Below are 21849 nucleotides of genomic sequence, written 5' to 3' on the forward strand. Positions count from 1 at the left end.
TAGTACTTATGAAACAACTATGGAATTGCTACTTTACTTCTCTCTCCTACTACTAGATTGTTAACCCCTTGAGGACAGGTACTCATTTTTTTAACACTGTGCACATAGGACTCAATTTGGTGTATGGTACTCATTCATTCATTCCTTGAACAAATATTTACCAGGTACCCACTTTGTACAGTTACTGTGCCAGAAGCTGAGAATACAGTGGAGAATCAAGCAAACATGTTTTTTTTTTCCTTCATAGATTTTATTTAAAAAATAAAAGTAGAAAATCAAAATGTTTAAGTTCACATAAAATTAATATCTTTGGTAGAGAGATCTAAATGTATAATTTTGTTTCAAGAAAATTTGTTTCTTATAAAATTATTTAGAAGTCAAAAAGAAAAGGCTCAGAGAAAAGGCTAATCTGTATTTTTAATAAAGAATAACTATATTTTCCATAAACCTATGGGCCACAATAATGCCATTTTTGTGCAAACATACTAGTTATATCCCTCCTCAGGAAAGTTTAAGAACTTTGTAAGAAAAACTACTTTAAGCTCATTTTCCCAAAGAAGCTTAGAATAAAAAAATGGATATTACAACTGTAAAAGTGTTAAAGATGTTTAGCACTTTTGAAAATTAGGCTAGTTCCATTTAATTAATTTTACTTGGATAAAATTTTGTATTAGATTTCAAAGTTCTCAACTTTCACTTCTGAATTTTCTGGAAAAAAAATATAGTGACAGTGAATACTTTTTTGTTAAGGATTTAATACAGTCTTTAGGAAAAAATCTAAATAGGGTTATTTAACTAAAAAACTTGAGATTGACACAAAAAAAGCTCAATCTCGAAAAAGATACTATAAAATAACTTTATATTATCCAGATCCCAGACTAATTTTAGTATTAGTACATTCTATGGGCTAGGAATAGCAATATGTAATATAAATCATTCAAAATCTGCATTCTTAACACCTCTTGGGAGCTTTTCAAAGTTTTCTTTTATTCTAGCCACTAGTGAAGAAGACAAACAATTCTATGCAGTCTTCTATCAGCTTTCCATACGTACTCCTCATTAGCATTTCACTTCTGCTAGTGCTGCTGACATCTTACTCCCTATCCTGGGTCATACTTGATGTTGCAGTGTGAAACTTGCTGAATAATCCATGGAAGGAGAGAAGAGGTGATGCCTATGGGGCCCTCCTTAACCAACTGGGGAACAAGAGGAGATGAAACTTCCCCTTTCATCCCATGCAAGGCAATTCTAAACCACATTTTTAAAGCTCCTCAGATATCTCAATGGATAGAGTACCAGTTGCCTACAGTGGCTGCCTACAAGCTAAAGCATCTTTTTACTAGGAGCTTTTCCCTTTCCTGTACACTCTGCTTTCTCCTCATATCTGCTCCCTGGGGTCATATTTAAGAAAACAAACAAACAACAACAACAGCAACAAAAACAACAACTGCCTTTTCCCACCCTTGTGTGTTTTGGGAAGATCCAGGAAAAGATAGATGCCTTTTCCAAAATAAGAAAATAAATCACTTCCTAAACATTAGTTTATGCTTGCAAAATAATTTACCTCTAAGAACATTTGAGTAGACTACTCAGGCTTGGCAATTTTTTTAAGATAATTGTGAAGTCAATCATCTGCATTGATCTTTGATTTAGCTGCTAAGAGTTTGTATTTATTTTTCCTAACAGCATATTTTGCTGGTTTTCATTAAATAAATGAATGTTATCCTGGCTGGGTGAGCAAACTAAGTCTTTTGTTGATTCCTGAGCAGAAGCCCATAGTTCTAACATGCCAATGATACAAAGGACTTCATGCTTTGTCCTAGTTCAGCTACACTGCAGGGAAACTAACTGAGTATTAAGATTAGATATGGGGAGTTCTTTAACTAGGCAAAAGGGAAACAATGAGTAAAACTTAAAAATTCTACTGAGATACACTTTAAAACTACAAGGGAAGAGAAAATTATTTTAAAATCCAATTTTCTACAGTTCTTACTTGAAATGTCAGGAAATTAACCTTGAGGTGGGGTCAATCACGAAGAAATTGGGACTTCTCCAGCTTTTTATTTTAATTTATTTTTTTAATGTGCTGGTTTTTTTTCTTTCTTTCTTTATAATGTAAACCTATAGTAAATTTTTCATAGGAAGTGCAGTAGAGTATTAATTTTCTCAGTCATCTATCTTGTTAAACCATTAGCTTCTTTCTCTGTCTGAGTTACTTCACTCAGCATAATAACTTCTAGGTACATCCACATCAGTGCAAATGGCAGGATTTCATTTTTTATGGCTGAGTAATATCCCACTGTATATATGAACCATAACTTCTTCATCCAATTGTCTGTTCATGGGCATTTAGTTGGCTTCCATATCTTGCCTATTGAGAATAGTACTGCCATGAACATAGGGGTGCATAGATCTTTATGAATCAGTATTTTTGTTTTCTTTAGATAAATACCCAGAAGTGCAGGTTCTAGGTCAAAAGGTAGATCCATTTTTACTTTTTTGAGGAACCTCCAGACTGTTTTCCATAGTGGCTGTACCTATGATTTCACTTATATGTGTAATCTAAGGAACAAAAAGAACAAACTAAATGAAAACAGGCTCATAGATACAGAGGACATTCTGGTGATGGCCAGAGGGGGAGGAGGGTTGGGGGCTAGGAGAAAGGAGTGAAGGGTTAAAGGGGAACATATTACTAGTTGAAAGATGGTCACGGGCTGGGGAGTATAGCATAGGGAGTATAATCAGCAGTAATGTAATGGTTGTGTGTAGAACCAGATGGGTAATAACCAAGGGATTATTTCATAAACTATATAAATGTCTAAGCAATGTACTGAATACCTAAACTATTTAAAAACACCATTGGCTTTTCCCATCACATTTTAAAATAGAAACAACAACCACATTACAGTCAGTCAAGCTTTTCCCCCTATAAAGGGGCATTTTCTTATAGGAGAATAAATATTACAAAATTTCTCTTTTAAGCTTTCATACTTCTCTCTTTGGTAGTTAAGGTTCTATTGAAAAACTAAAAGTTTTTTTAAGAAAGGACAAATTAAAACAATAATTCAGTGATTCACCTCAAGGATTTCACTCTGGAGAGGCAAGACCTAACTTCAAATCTGGTTATGACAATTATTACTCAAATAGTTTTAAAGCTCAAGTTCTTCATATTTAAAACAAGTATACCCTAGAATTGTGTGGATTCAATACAATGAGCTTAATTACGTGTTTATCACAGTAAGGGCTCAACAAATGTTATCAGTCTCATCATCATTAATATCATCATCTTCTTCATCATTATTGTTATCATCATCTTCAAATGTCCAGTGACATAGAACAGGGAAAAGCATCAAACACTTTTATTTCATTTCTTTCACAGAACGGTCTTCTTAGTTTGTAATTACTCTATCATCTTCATAGGTAAGGCTCAGAAAGCTTAAATAATTTTCTCAGTGACAGAGCTAAGAAAGCAACCTATGTCTTCTCAGCAACAATGTTCATAATATTCTACTTTGTGTGAAGATGCAAAAAGTCATAAACCTGTGAAACTCAACTTCTCAATGGCAGATACTTTTCCCTTAAAATTATCACTTGAGAAACTCTTAAGTGCTAAAGATTATTTTGTGCTAACAATTTCATTGAGAATCCTAATTAATGTTTACTTCCCAAACAAAAAAACTTATATTCTGATTATTGTCTGAATTCATTGATGCTGATGCATTACTTCCCACGTCATATTTCTTTTGTATTCAGCCTGTTGAAGGTTATAAAATAGTCTGTATATAATTCTTAGGCAAAGACAATACATAATTATCAGTCATGTTTTTAACAAAGCAAAATATACATTTAGCACTTTGACTCAATGACTGAGTTATATAGTAAATAATATTTTCTTCTCTTTTTTATTAATTAGGAATAAATAGTAATATAAAAGAAGGAAAAATCCTATGGTCCAAAATATAGCTTTCAAACTCCAACTATTGACATCTTCTCCCAAGATACCTTCGACTTATTTATTACAGGAGTTTTTAACATCCAATGAGTTTTTCTCTCCCATTTCTTCTCTAATAGTTGTAAATATAATTTTTAGGTTAATAGATTATTAATATCAGATCTTCTCTGACCACTCCTATCATTCCACTCTCTAAACTTCAGCTGAACCCTTGCAAGATTACCTAAAGACACTTTAAGATCTACCCAGACCATAACCTATAGTACCAAAAAAAAAAAAAATCCTGTCAGTTTTCATATTTAAAATTTAAAAACTTGACTTCGTTTTGTGATTACATCTCAGAAAAATGGTTTTGAGAAAGTCAGATTATAACACTTTATTTGTATCAGCACTCAGGGAATATCTATTTAGTGCTTACCATGCGCCCAGCACTATTTTGGCACTGACAAAATCCTACCTTCATAAAGCAAATATTCAATGGATAGATAAAGAAGGGAAGCACAAGAGTTGAGAGAGTAAGCTGTCTGGGTGGGCAGCTCACTGCCACAGTTCCAGAAGGGCACGCACTGAGTGAAATGAAAAAAGTCTGTGGTTTAGCATAAAGCCCTGAACTGCGAATCAGAAAATCTGAGTTTGACGTTACTGTGACACTTTTCATCAGTGCTGAGGCAAGTCATTGAATCTCTCTGGCTTCCATTTGTTCATCTGCAAAGTGGGATGATGTCAATTTCTTTTAATTTTCACTCTTTGTGCTTAAAAATATGAGATGACTTTACTTTTCCCACATAATCAAGTCTACATTTTGTTAGAATTATATTAAAGATCCTGACTCTCATTCTAGCTTCAATTTTCCAGGTCTTACTCTTTTGGACTAGGATAAGTCCTCCCTTTTCTATCTGGCTAATTTCTATTGGTCCTTTAAGACTTCTCTCAAGGGAAGTTTTCTTTGGGATATTTTGAGTGTCGCCAATTTTATGGCTTCATAGATAACATTATGAGAAATGTATTTGGTATATTTATAATTGCTCTCTTTGGAGGGACTTTTAGAAGTGGAACTACTGAGCCAAATAGGATGAACACTTGAAGGATGCTTTTATAAATTACCAAAATGTTTTCCAAAAAACTTAAAATTTATCTTTATAAGGATGTTGCAAAAGATCTTGCTTAACCATGGGTGTTATTATCTTTGTTTTTATTTTGGCCAATTATTTGTCAACACAGGGGGCTCTACATCTCTCCTAGATAAGCCAGTTAGGAACTTCTGCTTTACTCTTAACAACTAGCTTATAAATGCCCAAGATATTAAACATCGAGAATATAGTGTTAATTGCCACATAAATCAATGGAACACAGAACATTGAAAGATGTAATATATTTGAAAACTTATACTGACATATGTATTAAAATATAGTTTGATAAAAATTGAACTCACCTGATAGCTTTCCACTACTTTTTCTACCACATGCTCCCAATGAACCGATATCTCAGAAGATGATAACACTTTTACACCTACTCCTGTTGGGGCTTCACTGGGAGCTGAAATTTGATGAAAACATTACATTCATATATAAGATGCCTATAATACAAAATTCAAAGAGCACCATTTGCTGCATGAATGAATTAAAACTACATTTAATATTTTCAAATAGTTATATTTCCAGAATAAAATAAGTCCAATAATTTTATGATTTCTTCCTCTATTTCTATAATGTCACTTTGTTTTATGGTCATTGGTGATACATGCACACACATATTCTATGCCTGAATGTTAATAGAGACATAGATACATATACACACACATGCACACACATTTTTATAAAATACAAAAAGCTTCATGAATTTCTCTGATATCTGTAAGCAAAAACATTATTTTTTTTAATTTCTTCCCAATAATCTGCTTAAGAAAGCCTGTAGATGCAAATTAAAATTCATTCTATTTAGCTCACCAATTCTATATTATCAAAAGTAGAAATTTGGTGTTTATAATAGAAAATTATTCATTAAAATTTCTATTTATATAAGCTAAAGATACATAGCAATAGAGCACTCTTTCTCTTTTATAATTCAGTCAAGATTATTTTTTAAGATCCCTTGAAACGAGTCGTGACATCCACTGTTTCTTGGGCTCAAGAAAGCTTTTATTAGTCTAATCTTCTAACTGGGCATCAAGTCAAATATGTATCAAAATGGACTCTGTTCAGTGAAAAAAACACAAGTAATTTACATCCCTTATGAAAATTACACAAAGAAACTTGGGAAATATTTAAGCAGGAGTGATCGATTTTTATTGTCTTTTATTAACAGGCCATAATTCTCTTTTACATTAAAAATGTCCTGTACATAAACACTGTTGCTTTCCAAATCAAGGTAAACATATAGCACAATGAACGATTTCTTAGCATTAGAGAAAAGATGAACATTTATACAAGTTTTGGCACATTCCGGTTTTATGAGAGTCATGAAACATTTGGGAAAGAAATATAATTTAATACAGATAGCCACGACTAAAGAGAAGACAAGCATGGCTTTTTGCCTGATTACTTTAGCATCAAAAAAAGCAGTAAAAAATTGATATTGGGTGACACGATAACTTGTAAAATACTTTGTATTTTCCCTGGGAGATGTACTCATATGTTGTTCAGACTATTAACATTAAGTCATTATTTTTCTGCTGAATCAGAGCAAGCAGAGAGAATGTAACATTTATTACTTAGGACTAAAAAGTACTGAAGTAATTATAAATTTAAATGATTTTGGCTTTTTACCTATGTATTAAGTTTGGCTTTTTTTCTCTGTATTTAAGTATTTTACTTAAAAAAGTATGTATGTGTGCACACACACACATACACACACACATATAAGATTGCTTTTCCTCTTTGGGAAGTAAAGATTGTGAGATGATTTGATTGCTTATTAAATTTTTAACAAATACGAAAACTAAAAACTCTATGATGGAAAGAATATGTGAATTTTAAGGAAAAGCTCAATGTTTATTTGAGGGTACACTAATAGAGGATTTTTCCTCTAAGAGATAAGAATAATATCTCACATAGTTTTAAGTTTTCAAACTCTTCCAGTTGTGCTTCTCACACATGTGCAGGAGAGACTTGGCTAAGGACAAATGTGTTAGGTCAGAAGACAATAAAATCTCCGCTTGCTTTTCTAGCCACTAATCATATACATAATGCACTTTATAAGTACAGACATAATGAGGAGGTCTTATCATTTTTAATAGGAAAATAAATAATAAAAAGCAAAGCAGTTTAAGTAGGAAATCATAGAAATCAATGTAATTATGCTTAATCTAAAACTGTATATTAGCATAGATGTATAAAGTCCCTCAGGGACATGCTCAGTTTGGTTAAAGTTCCTAGAAAAATGATCAGAGCCAGTATCTGTATTTTTTCCCCTAAATAGCCTTCCAGATAATTTATTTCTCTCCAAGAAAAAAATTTCAACTGCCTTTCTGATCATTTTTCTAGATTCCCTTTAATAAAATCCTAGCACTCTATTGTAATTATAAAAATAGTTACATAAATATTACAATTACACCAATTGGGTTCAAAAGAAGAAATTTTACAAAAAAATATGTTAAGGAATTTGTAAGCAGTAAATTTTATGAATACACAGACCTACTGAAGTTCAAGTATGGAGAATTCTTGACTGCAGAATCATAATCAAAGAGCCAGGAACAAGGGTCCAAAACAAAGATTTTATTGGGGATAGCTCAACTACCAAGGACATGATCTAAAGGATGAAAAGGTTTTTGGCCACATATTTGTCATTTAGAAAGAGAGACTGACATTTTAATTTGTCTCAAAATAACACTCACTTACTAAATAGTGTTATAAAAAGACCTTAAGAAGTAAGGTCTTTTGTGTTATAAAAAGACCTTAAGAAGTAAGTTCTGAAAGAAAGCAGATGAAATGCCTATCACAAAACTAGGTTTTCTCTCCATTATCATGCTAGCAAGGGCTTTTTTTTACCTACCATCTTGTGCTGAATTAATGACTGCTGTGAGGCTGTAAGGTCCATCTCCTTTGTTGTTGAAGGCCTTAACTTTGACTTGAAATGCAGTGAAAGGGCGCATGGTCTCATCTTTATGGACATATCGACCGATATCTGGATTAGTTACTGTAACTTTTTTCCATTCTTCACCATCAAATGGCTTAAATGCCACTATGTAACCAAAATTGTTGCCGTAATGGTATTCTCTTGACAAAGGCTAAATAAAAAATTGAAATATTAACAGATTTAAGCAATGCATTTACTGGGGGGATCCTATGCAAATAATAATAATAATATAATAATAATGCACATGGGAGCATGTTCTTCACAAAAACATATACTTTATTTATAAGTTAGTGCTGCCTGAAAATTCCAGGGCAAAAGGTGCTCAAACGTGTGATAATTTCACTTACCAAATTTGCTATTCTTGGAACATCCCTGGGTGGCTCTCATTCTGTGCCTTGGTACTTTCAGTTCCTTCTACTTTCTACCTAGGATGCTCTCCCATACATCAGAATGCCCCCTCCATCATTTTCTTGAGGTAAAAATTACCTACTATGTTTTCCTTGGCCACAGGATCGGCCATTTCTAGACTCTTTCCATAATACTCCATATCTTACCTCCCTGCTTTATTTTTTCTCTTTAACACTATCATTATATACACTATATATTTTACTTTATCTACTTTATTGTCTCTCTCAATTATTGGAATTTAAATATCATGAGGGCAAAGTTTGTCAGTTTTGGTTACTTCTTTATCTCTTGTACTAGAGCAAGGCCCCAAGTAATATTTATTCAGTAAATGAATAAATGAATTTTGGAGTTAAAAAGCAGTAATAAAAGTTATAAGGAAAACTCTAGAATATTTATATTGTAATCAAACAATGGAAATGGTCAAAGAAAAAAAGAGAGAAGGTAAAGGTCTGACTCCAATACTGAAGCAAGTGTTCTGTTTTTCATTATTTTCTCAGAATTTCCTTTTATTATATTAATTGCCCAATAAAGAAGTCTGCCTTAGCCCTAACAATTCATACTTTAAACACTGACTTAAAGCTCTTTCTTTTATTTTATTATTTATTTATTTTATTATTTTTATTTTTAAAAATTTATTTAAGTTAGTTTCAAGTATACAGTACATTGGTTATGTTTTTCATGCCTACAGCACCTAGTCTTCCTAGGTGGTCTCCTATCCAAGTACTAACCAAGCCCGATCCTGCTTAGCTTCCAAGATCAGATGGGATAGGGCATGTTCAGGATAGCACGGCCGTAGACTAAGCTCTTTCTAATAAATATTAATCATTTAGTCATTTTTAGCTAATAAGGTAAATGCAAATTGTATATTTATCTTTTCACCAGAAAAACCAAGTTAAAATGTCTTGAGGAAAAAATCTTGAACTAAAAATAACACTGTTGCTTGAATATACTTATGTTAAATAGGAATACATAAAAATGTATAAAGTGTAAAAGGTAGAAGACACTGTACTTGGTTGTTCAGTATACAGTTGATCCTTGAACAATGTGGGGATAAGAGGTGTTGACCTTTCTTGTGTAGTCAAAAATCTGTGTATAACTTTTGACTTCCCAAAACTTAGCTACTAATAACTTAACTACTAATAGCCTACTTTTGACTGAAGCCTTACCGATAACATAAACTGTCAATTAACACATATTGTGTGTTATATTATATACTGCACTTTTAGAATAAAGTAAGCTAGAGAAAAGAAAATATTATTACGAAAATCATAAGGAAGAAAAAGTACCTTTACTGTATTTATTGAAAATATGTTCATGTAAGTGAATGTGGGCAGCTCAAACCCATGTTGTTCCCGGGTTAAGTATAGATATCCTGAGTCATGCTCACAGGATATACAAAATTTGATTTTAGATTATTAGAAGGTATAGCCTAACATTTCCACAATAGTTTAAACATTCTTTTCTTTTTGTTAGTTCTCTATTCAGTATTTTCAATTAAAAGTATAGCAGAATAGGCATGGAACTTTCAAAAATTAATGATACTCAGGCCCTATTCCCAGAGATTTTATTGCAAATTTTAAAAACGGATTTCCAATTCCGAATTTTTTGACAAGCTCACCATCTTATCCTGAAGCCAATATCCCCAGAGTCTGAGAAAATCAAGCCTTATAAAAAACAGTGAGATGTTCTAATTTTCCTATTATCTTCATTTTTGCATGTTCCATTGACACTAAAACTTACATATAATTTTAGATTCACACACAGAAAAACATTTTTTCTAAATCTTACTTAAATACGTGATTTAAATGCCAAGTATAAAATATAACTACACAGCAAACAGTGAAGTCAATTTTTGTTAAATATCTGTTATACAAATCAATTTGATTTATGTAAAGAATAAAACCTGTCATTTTCCCTGCAGTCCTCAAAATGCTTTAGAGCTTAAGTTGTATTTTTTGACTATCTGCAGTTATTAAATATGAAAAATAGTAAATGACTACATAGAGTTATATAAAACATGTTACCTAGATAAATGTTAGATGTCTAATTCAGACAAGTTTGTGCTATCATAGCCATTCCACCCCCAATATCTCTCTCACTTCAAAAATCCAGCTAAGATGCATTATTTTCCAGACATTATAGTTTCTAATGTGGAACTCCTCTCTGGGTCATAACAGTTTAATAAAATGTTTTGGAAACCTCAATTACAACTCACTTGGGTGACTTCTGAGACTGACCTATCACGATTGATTACACTTAGGGATCAAAGTAAATCTCAAGTGAGAAACAAGCTCCAATTAAAAAACAGATGCTGATATAAAAGCTTTTTAATGGAATATTTGGAGTTTTGAATGTCCAGAAGAAAATGTTAGAAATTACAGTTGGGTTACCAGGCCACACTGAGTTCTAAATATCCCTAGAATCAGACAATTGAATGTTTGCTTAATCATTTAGGCCATCAAGGATCTATTTTGCACACTAAGCCATAGTAAGCCAGATAAAACTGACAGGCATTTAAGAAAACAATTATCTTAGTAATTTATTCTAGCTTGTGCTTTGGGTATTGCCTTTTATTTTAATTTAGTTCAGGAAATAAAATAGGTTTGAGATTAAGTATAGGTAAAGCAGCCTATAATATATGCAACTTAAGACTCACCGCCCATGTTATGGTCAGTTCTCTGTTGCTTCCTCCCCCACCTCCCACATCTGAAGGAGCCACATTAGGTGCTGAAACAAACAAACAAATAAACAAACAGACAAAACAACAAAATATAGAGGCTATGAAATTTTTTCTGGTGTTAGAGTTCTTATTCACTACAGAAAACATAATTTTCTTCATTAGGAAAAACAAACTGCCTATGAGATCCACTCAATTATAATAACAATGTCTCACAGTGGCTGTAATAATGCCATAAAAATTGATTCGGTGCCATAAGAAATGTGCCAGTTTTCTTCAGCAAAGAATAGCAAAGCAAATTTGCTTCCCTCATTTTTCTTCTTTTTCTGTGTTCTTTTATTTAATATGATTTTGAAAGATTAGATGTACTTTGCTGGGAAATATTTCACAGCTTTACTTTTGAACCCATAACCTTCTAACAACTAACTGTTGTGTTAGTTTTATGCAGCAATCTACAAATGACTGTTACGAAATGGTGCATGTGCGTTAACACAGTATAATGTTTCCTCCAAATATCTGGAAACATTAGAAATCTATTATTTTTCCTTGTGCTCCCACTTCCAATTCCTAAATCTTTTCTGGAACTTTGCCCCGTCAGTGACTCCATCTCTACCCTAATCCATCCTCTTATATCAAGCCTTCAGTTTTCAGCCAGTCTACTATAGAGGCCCTAACTCTTAGCAGTCTCTCTATCCTTAAAAGTTATCTTGCAATACTGTTTTCCTCTTAGTCTCCAAGCCATCACACCCCTTCCTGTTACTGCACTACAAAGAACTGACATTGACTTTTTTGCACTTAACTCTATAATCACTTTTAACAACCTATAATCTATTTTCACTTCTTTGTATTGTTGAAATCATTCTCAAAAATCACAAAATTGTTTCTAACTGCCAAGTCTAATGACCTGGTCTTTGTTTTTCCTCCAAGTTATTCTTCCTCCTTGAAAGTTCTTCAGGATAGGTACTGTTCCCTATTGGATTTTGGATACTGTATCTTATTATACACTGTATTTCATTGGATTTGCATCTAACTGGAGTTGTATAGATATAAGTAGTTTGTCCCTGCACTTGAGGTGCTTGGAGACCAGTTACCCAAATACATGGATGAAGTCTGTATTTTTATAGAGAACCTACATTTTCCCACACAAATGCTGTGGCTGCAGTCTGAGATATGATTCCCAGATTTGCTAACATTTTAAAAAAGAGATGAAACATCAGTTCCCTCTTGAGTCTCCAAATCCCTTCCAAATAGAAAATAGTCACATCTTCCTCAGAGTACTCAAAGCAAGACGTTCATTTACTGAATCCTTAGAAATAATTGTAATTCAAAGATAGATAATTCAAAACTTCTGCTACGGTTAGCCATGCAAATTCTTTGGTGAAGTATATACATTAATTTCACAGAAAAAAAGTTCATGCTTTCTTTTATATCTACAATACTATATGATGATTTCTTTTACTAATGAAGAAGTCAAATTGAAATTTGAGAGATTTTATTTTACTATTCAACTGTCACCATATAAGTATTAGAAATGAAATTAAGTTCACAGAGATCTTAAAAGATAATTTACTTATAGTACTTTAGATAAACACGTATTGAAGGCTGGGATATTAAAATAACTTCTGGAAACTTTTTAAACTCCATAACTCATATTCTGAAGTTAAAACTCTCTAGGCTTTGGAGAAACAAAGAGTATGCTGTCTTACAATCAATGAATAAATCAAATTTTGTGTTTAACTTTACATATAAGCACAGTGGCCACAGGCAAAAAAATTTCAAAACTAACTCTAAAATAATTTATTATACTGCAATTTGTTGAATCAAGCAGTGTGTTCACCAGAACAGGTATTATTTTCTAAATCATTTCATTGTGATCCTTTTTCTTATAACTATTACTAACATTTTTTTATTTAGACCAATGAGCATATTTATATTAAATTCAATATTTTTTCCATTTTATAATGTTTATTTTAAGATTTTTTAATATGCTTCAAATTACTAATTCAAGATTTATTTTCTCTTCAAAAATTACCCACTGAGCTCATGATGCTTAAAATGAGACAAGCAAAAGCACAGAAATAAAGGTAAATGTATCTCTTAATAGTGATTTTATATCTTTCTTGGATTAATTATTGATTTAATTTCCTCCATTTAGCTTTGAATGTTCAGTTGTAGTCCTAGCAGCTAAGGGACATTTTTTTCACAGGTGGAATTGACACATAACCTACCTATCTGACTTAAATCTAAGAACAGATAGGCACTCTATTTGCTTTTGGCCCTGCAGGAAAGGGGGTCCTGGCCAAATAGTGCTTTCTTTCAGGGAAGTAAATCATTCTAAGCACAAAGAAACTCATTTAACTTTAGGCTCCAGGAAATTTAACAGTGAACAAACTAGACTTTCTTTTAACAATAAATCATTTAAAAGAATTTAAACCAATATTTAGGAAAAATACAGAATTATTGAATTAATCATGAATAAACAATATTTACAATTTTACTGTGAAAGATTAAAAATAGTAAGGTTCTTTAACCTGTCCTTCAGCCATGATTTTTAGTCTAATAGTGATTCCCTAAATGCTGTTTATGAGAGTGCTTCTGTGTTTCAGTCCTAGATCTAAAAAGTATTTTAAAAGAAAAATAAAGCCAATGCCGTGACTGTTTTTTTCCTAGTAAAATAAACTAATGCTGCCAATTTTACTTTTAGATTTGAATGCTTAAATAATTTGCATATAAGTACAATAGTCCCCATTATTAATTCATTTTCTGTAGTTTCAGTTACCCACAGTCAATGGGGTGTGAAAATATTACATGAAAAATTCCAGAAATAAACAATTTATAAGTTTTAAATTACACTCTGTTCTGAGTAGTGTGATAAAATCTCATGCTGTCCTGTGTGGTTGTGAATCATCCTTTTGTCCCATGTATCCATGCAGTATACATTTACCCACCTGTTAGTCATTTAGTAGCCTCCTCAGTTATCAGACTGACTTCAGTGGCATGGCAGTGTTTGTGTTTAAGTAACCCTTATTTTATTTGATAAGGGCCCCAAAGTACAAGGGCAACAATGCTGGCAATTCAGATATGCCTGAGAGAAGCCCTAGTGCTTGTTAGTATCCTCAGAAGGTCAATAGTAGCCTGTAGCTACGTCACAATGACTATGCCATTCACCTCACTTCATTTCATCATGTAGGCATTGTATCATCTTACATCATCACAAGCAGAAGGGTGAGTACAGTACAATAAAATATTTTGAGAGAGGAAGAGACCATATTCACATAACTTTTATTATAGGATATTGTTATAATTGTTCTATTTTATTATTTGTTATTGTTTTTCATATCTTACTGAGCCTTATTTATAAGTTAAACTTTATCATAGGTCTGTATGGGAAAAAAACAGTCTAAATAGGGTTTGGTACTTTCTGCAATTTCAGGCATCTGCTCGGGAGGTCTTGGAAGTTATCCACCACAAGGAAGGGGGGCTACTTACCTCTTTGGGCTTTGATGTTTATTTAACAATGTATAAATTGGCTTATGACAAATCTTAATTTATGAAAATTACAGAGTATATGGAGATAGGTCCTCAATTCAAAATATGTTAACTACTTAGTTCTTGTTCGTTATTGCTTTAACTTGTATAGTCTTTTTTAAATAAATAAAGTTACCATGAATGCAACTTTTCACTTTAATTTACATCAAAATTTCATTGTGACTTAAAAAAAATTTAACAAGAGATTCAAAATTTTTATGTAAATAATGTTCTAGAGTCTAGAAAACCAAAGGGATTGAAGTCTTACATCTGCTTTTTTTTTTTATCTCTTTAAATATACATTCTTTTTGAAGAGTTGCTAATAAAATCAGATTAAATACATAACTTTTGTATACTCAAATGAGAGAACTTATTTTTAGACCTTATTTTTAGGCTTGATGGTGCCACAGAGTGCTAACGCTCCAACATATCTACCAGGTGAACATCCATTCTGTTCTTAGTGGGTAAAAAAGATATGGAGTCCAAGATAATTCACAATATTAATGTCTTAGGGTCTTTTCAAGCTGAAATTGTAGGTTTGTTTCTTTATCTAGGCTTTGTTCTCAAACAGGAAATTTAAATTGGTAGAGCATAGTAAATTTGTTAACTGTTCAATTAAATGATAATCTAAAAATATATCATCTAGGGAAATGTTTGCATGGATAGAAAAGAAGGCTGCACACTGAAATAATCATAATGCATAGTAAGATTATTATGAAGAACTCAAATAAATTATGGATTGTTTAAAATAAGTAGAATGAACACTTCCTATTTTATTTCTCTTAGTATATTAAAAACAAAAGCATCTAATGCCTATGTTGACCTTGTTTTCAAACAAAACAAATTATATTTGATAATGAATTCTTCTAAATCATGGTATGCAAATACCACTGTTGCTTTGACAACTGCTTCTATTTTTATCATCTTCTATTAACATCTAATTGCCAGAATAATTGTCCTACCTTTCTTTTTTCTCCTTTTTCCTTCTACAAATAATTTTGAGCACCAATTATGAACACTGCACTGTGTTAAATACTGAAGATAATAATATGAATAAAATCTGATTCAGTCCCAAAGATGCTCTCTTTAATTTAGTAGAAATTAAGTATTCACAACTCACTTAAATTCAATGTTAAATATCCCCAATTTGTAAAAGTTTGTTGAATGAATGAATGAATGAAAACCAGCTTAACAAAAGGCTCATCTAGAACTTAAAAATGATTTTTACGTATCACACCTAATTGGATACTCAGATTAGCACTTTGAAATAAGTACAGTTGACCCTTGAACAACATGGGTTTGAACTGTGCAGGTACACTTATACGTAGAAATTTTTCATTCTGTAAACAGACAACATAAACTTTCAGTATGAATAAATATAGTACAGTACTATAAATGTATTTTCCTTGTGATTTTCTTAATAACAATTTCTTTTCCCTAGCTTACTTTATTCTAAGAGTACAGTATGTAATACATATTATACACAAAATATGTGTTCATCAACCGTTTATGTTATCTGGTAGGCTATTAGTAGTTAAGTTCTGGAGGAGTCGAAAGTTACAGGCAGATTTTTTGACTGTGCAGGGGCTGGTGCCTTTAACTCTCATGTCGTTCAAGGGTCAACATAGCCTCTTTTTAACAGAAAAGGCAAAAGGGTCCCAAAAGAAACTCTTAAACAGTTCAGGTCACACTGCTTATGTGTAGAGAAGCTGCAACTTTAACTTAGGCCTCCTGATGGCTTAAAAATCTATACTCTGCTCTTTTAATCTGTTTCATTACTAAGTATAATAACTAACTTTAACATAATACCTTACTAGCTACAAAATATGTTATCGCCATCCTCCTTCTTTATCGATCATATCTAAAAAGGTTCAAAATAAAACTAAATGAAATAGCAGAATAGCTTCATTAGACAAGAAGTTAAAGCTTGATGTATAGTATGAAAGTGTTGATTCTGGTGTTATGTTTTTTTTTTTTCTCTTTTCCTTAGAAGGTTGATCTGGTAAATAAATGCCAAAACTGTCAAAACAAGCCTGCATGTACCATTTTCGGATATCAACTCAGGAACTGCAGCTGCAGATTTATTAGCTATGGGGATGTGTCTTACGATAACATATTACTTTGAAGGAAGCTTTTGTTATCTCTTTCTTACAGTCAAAATTAAATAGGTTACAATGAATTGCAAACACATCTTCTAATTCTTCATTTGGGACCATCCTTTTATAATGCACTTGTCTGCTTCCAAAGAATATACCCAACTGTGCACTGCAATCTTAACATTAAGTAATTGGACAGATAAGGGCATGTGCTGCATTAGATAATGTCATGTCTTTCAATCAGCATAATGAAGCAAGAGAAACCTTTCCATCAAATGAGAACCAGCCTTTATCCCACATGACATATGCTGGCATCTCTTAAAGAGTTGTTATAATGGTACATGATAAGACAAACATCCTCCTGTTTTAGAAAGTATTTTTATTTTCTTGTAAGAATAAAAAATGTAAATGTCCAATTTTAGGCACATTTAATATTTTAAAGCAAGATAACAAAATAATTAAAGAAAAAGACTGTTGAAAATATATTAAGTATATAAAATTATTTCCTGAAGATGATTAAAAATTATATGAAATTATACGATTCTCTATTACGCTTGTAAAAATGGATGTTTATATTGCCAAAAGAGGTGATCAATTACAGTGTAGACAATTTTTTCTTAAAAGCATATTTAAGTTTAAAATGAGCATTAATCTCATAATAAATGTTATTCAGCAAATATGCACTAGACAGTCTTACTTTCCTTGCATGTTTTTAATCATAAAAAATAATCTCATAAGATAATTTCCATTTAGAGATGAGAAAACTGAAGCTCAGAGAAGTTAAGTAATGTGACCCTAATCACAGAACTATTAAATGATGGTACCAGGATTCTCCTGAAGGATTAGTGTCCTGGGGCTTCAATATAGCACACTGCCCTCCCAGAAAGTAGAGCAAAGCTTTTAGAACTAGAAAAACCTGAATTAGAAAAATCTGGATTTCAATCCCAGCTCTACTTCACATTTGCTAGGTGTAACCTTAACTTACTTATCTGTACAATTAGGAATAATAATACCAATTTAATAAAGTTATTGTGGGAATTAAGTGGAGCCTTGAAAATAGAGAGCTCAGCACTGTGTCTGATAACATAACACATGCATAAATGATGGTAGCCATAAAAATTGATTAATAAAATATTCTAAAATATTTTCTTATTAAATATTAATGAATATGTTATAGGATATAGGACTGATTTTTTTCCACAATGGAAAGAAATGAAGCATCTCATTATATCATTATAGAGCTGTATCTTACATTCTGAATAAGACTGTTATCACTTCATAGGTTTGTTTGTTTGCCTTCGAAGACTTTTAAGGAAGTTATTTTCCAAGCTCACGAGAGGGATAATTAATTCCTTAACAAAATACCATCTGAGCAAACTTAAAGTAAGAGTAATGCTTTAAAAAGGTAATGCAAGCGGATATGCTAAAACAACAATGACGAAATAGCAGTTAAGTCATCTAATTTTGTAGTTAAGGATGAAATCTAAGCTTCTGCTACAACATTAATAAAGACTTGTACAAATGGATGTGTTTTTATGAGTCCTGCTTGAGGAAACTTCTTTAAGAGAGAAGCACAATAAATAGCAGAATTATCAGACACATCAGATTCTGAATTTGGAATCTTGCAAGTAGTTATATTAATTTAGGTAAATTATTTAGTGTCCCTGCACCCACTGCCCATTAATGAACTTGAATAGTAATAGCTACTTCAAAATATTATTATGAGGATGAACTTAAATATGTTAAATACTCAGGGCAGATCAGCACTTTAGGGTTTCTTTTCTTCCTTTATTACAGAATCATTTTTATTTGGTAAATTACATGAAGTTACATGAAACTTTAAGAGTTAGTTTACTGATGACAGTCCTGTAAATAACTTGGATCTAAAAACTAAAGACCTTAGAATTCATAATTTTATTTAGAAGTTTGGCCAAGGAATTGAGGTAGCTAAAAACGTGAATAAACTATATTAAGATATCATAGAAGAATTTTAATGGCAGTCTGTCATCCATTTAAAAATCTTCTCCCCAAATAAAGCACTAAGTTTGGCAAGGCATACTAAAAATAAACTCAGAATGCCTACAAAATATTTTCTTTTTCATAGACAGGGAATAATAAAAAGAGCTATTATTAGAATTGGAACAATATTTTTGCTTAGTAATGCAGGGGAAATAAAAATAGAGTGGAGTACTTCTTTTACTGAAGGCAATTTAAATGGAGTTAGTACTTAGCTTAAAAAAATGTGACCCTAAGTTGGAAGAACAGCCAAGGTTGAGCTGTGCTTTTAAAAAAAAAAACAACCATATTTAGAGCGACACCTAATAAAGGACACATTTCAGCTATTTCCCAGAGATGCTATGACTCGCCAAATGGTATATATCTGAGAAGTTCTCACCACATTCTCTCCAAGCCTTGCTCAACCTACCCTCCATGCCCATACTCTCCATCCACGTGGCCAGTTATAAATGTCCTTGAGAGACACGCAAAATTGTGAACCTTCTCAATCATGGAACCTGCTTAATCGAGAGTCTTTCTGGGTAATGTTTATATTCTAAATACCAACTTCATGTAAGTGGTCATATGCAGTGCTTTCTATTTACCTCTTCCCCTACATTAATGATCTAAAAATATTCTCAGACTTCATATTTCCTTTCTTTGCTTTTTGACTGTCTTGACATAAAATACACACACCTGTGTGCAATACATATGTACACACAGTGTTTAGATGAATCACTTACCTCGGACCATCATTTATTTCCAAATACATTCAATTATATGTTAAAGTGGCACTGTATTTATAAGCCTTCTAAATTTTAAAAAGTTTCTTCTACATACCGGCACCATCTGTCTTGATCTTGTTTGATGGTATACTGGGCTCTCCTATTCCCAATGTATTGGTTGCTACCACACGAAACTCATATTCCATCCATGGTATTAAATCTACTGCTCTTGCTGCTTCCATATTTCCTTCAATAATTGGGGGATCTAAATAAAATGAACATTAAATAGAGAATATTATTTAAGTGACATCACTTTTATAATACCCCACTTTTATTTTGCTACTTTGAGTTGAAATTTAAAAAAAAAGAAAACTGGGAATGACAAAACGTTAAGTTCCAGGGAGTAAGAGGAGAGGTTCATTAATAAATAACCAACTAGAAGGAGTGATATGCATATGAATCATCAATTTAGTAAGTCTCCTATGGGAAGACAAGCTCCCAAGTCATGCCTAAGCTGCTAGTTCATAGGCTGCACCTTGAATAGCAAAGAGCTGTATTCTTAAGGTAGAATTCAGGAAGATTTCCTGAGGCAAGACTACAAACTGGAACAGTTAAAAATTATATAGAATGCCACTGATGTAGTCTATGAGTATTCAATGATTTATTACTAGGGGACTTACATGTTCATGCCCCTTTCTAATTAGTTTTGTAGATTTATACTCAGATCATTTAGGGCAGTGATAATAAATGTTATAATAATTCATTAAGATTTATTAAGTACCTCTTAGAATTCATGCTGCTAAATACTAGATACTAATGGGAAGATTATAAATTATGAGTAGGATATGGTCTGAGATTACTTATTTGATATGATTAAAACATACAACCGGGGCAGGACTATACATTATTTTAAGCTCCTTTAAAATATTTCCACATGTGTTTTTAATAAATAACCTACATATGTATAATATGTATAAATACCTGTATACTACTTATTTGGAAAATTTATTCCTTTAGGACTAATTATCTTATTAGTAAAGGAATTTTTATCTGTCAATGCATACCATAAACATGTAGCTTTTTAAAATGTTGTACCCATCTCCACAGTAAATGCTAAGCATCCCAGTGTACAGTTTCTACTTTTGGACAAATTTGTTTATGGCTCAAACTAACTCATGCCTTACTCTGATATGATTTTTAACCCTCCCAGACACTATTTTGCCATCTATTCCCTTCTTTTAATATGCACTTGATCTATATATTTGACATATACCTTTTACTTTATGATGAAAAGTTTGTCCTTGCCTTGCCCTCTGTTTTGATTCTGCCTCTTTATCTCCTATCTCCACTACTCTTCTTCGCAACACATCAGAATTTATCTTAGCTCATATGCATAGGGACTTCTTTTAGATAATTGCAAGAGAAAGGTGAAATTTTGGTTTCTGAAGGGCTTTTCGCAGAGAAAAGGCCTGCGCCTAATTTATATAAGTATGACTCAGCTTATTGCTTACTACGCACGTGTGGCAGGATGCCACTATTGTTCTCTGACATATGTGGAGCCCATGCGGTCGCCTAGTGCAGAAGCATGCACTCTTGTCAATAAGGTTGGTGCCTGCCTTTTGTTCTCCTCATGCATTCTTTCAACTGGGCATCTCACCACCGAAACCTTCCCTTCTTGATTAGCTCGGTGCTGACACTGCTAAATAGATATATCTATGTTCAAATCATCAGAATCTGTGAATGTGATCTTATATGAATAAAGGGTCTTGTAGACCCTTTTAAGACGGATTAAGTTAAGGATCTTGGGATAAGATCATCCTGGATTATATAGGTGGGTCCTAAATCTAATGACAAGTGTCTTTATAAGAGAAATACAAAGGAAAGACATACATAGAAGAGGATACAATGTTGACTGAAAGTGAAACTGAAGTGATGGGGCCACAAGCCAAGGAACATTTGGAGCCACCGGAAGCTGAAAGAGGCAAGGAATGGGGTTGTTCCCTACTGCCCTTGGAGGGTGTGCAGCCCTGTCAACCTTTGATTTTGAACCTCTAGCCTCCAGAAATGTGAGAGAGTAGTTTTCTGTTGTTTTCTGCCAACAAGATTGTAATAATTTGTTATGGCAGTCCTAGGAAACTAATACAGAGGTTTAGAGGCAGAAGCAGTTGGAAGTATTAGACAGTTTGTGATTTTATGAGTTTGGGGAGTCCAAGTGAAAAAATGTGGTAGAAGTCTCAAGTGAAAAAATGTGGTAAAAGTCTCAAGGAGGTAGTCTGATCCTCTCCCCCATTTGCTATGCTGTAAAACCTCAGCACCATTTAAATGTCTAAAGAATGGAAATGTTGGCACCATTTCAAAGGGTCCCTCTTGGCAAGGGCACAATGTTCTCATGAT

At 32.5% G+C, this 21849-nt stretch overlaps 1 protein-coding gene and 1 pseudogene across 2 annotated transcripts in view; both read right to left on the reverse strand.

The window, feature by feature from the left end:
• The window catches only part of CNTN1 (contactin 1), a 129325-nt gene that overhangs the window by 35539 nt on the left and 71937 nt on the right, over positions 1 to 21849 (reverse strand). For both annotated transcript variants that reach the window (XM_006916895.2, XM_006916896.2), the window contains 4 exons: positions 19571 to 19720; positions 11091 to 11161; positions 7943 to 8177; positions 5385 to 5488 (listed from right to left, as the gene is read on the reverse strand). In XM_006916895.2, coding sequence (XP_006916957.1) covers positions 5385 to 5488; positions 7943 to 8177; positions 11091 to 11161; positions 19571 to 19720 — 560 coding nt within the window. The remainder of the gene's footprint in view (positions 1 to 5384; positions 5489 to 7942; positions 8178 to 11090; positions 11162 to 19570; positions 19721 to 21849) is intronic.
• On the reverse strand, positions 9114 to 9232 carry LOC112483863 (annotated as a pseudogene).

Source organism: Pteropus alecto, unplaced genomic scaffold (assembly GCF_000325575.1).
Source record: "Pteropus alecto unplaced genomic scaffold, ASM32557v1 scaffold196, whole genome shotgun sequence".
In the NCBI taxonomy this organism is placed as follows: Eukaryota; Metazoa; Chordata; class Mammalia; order Chiroptera; family Pteropodidae; genus Pteropus; species Pteropus alecto.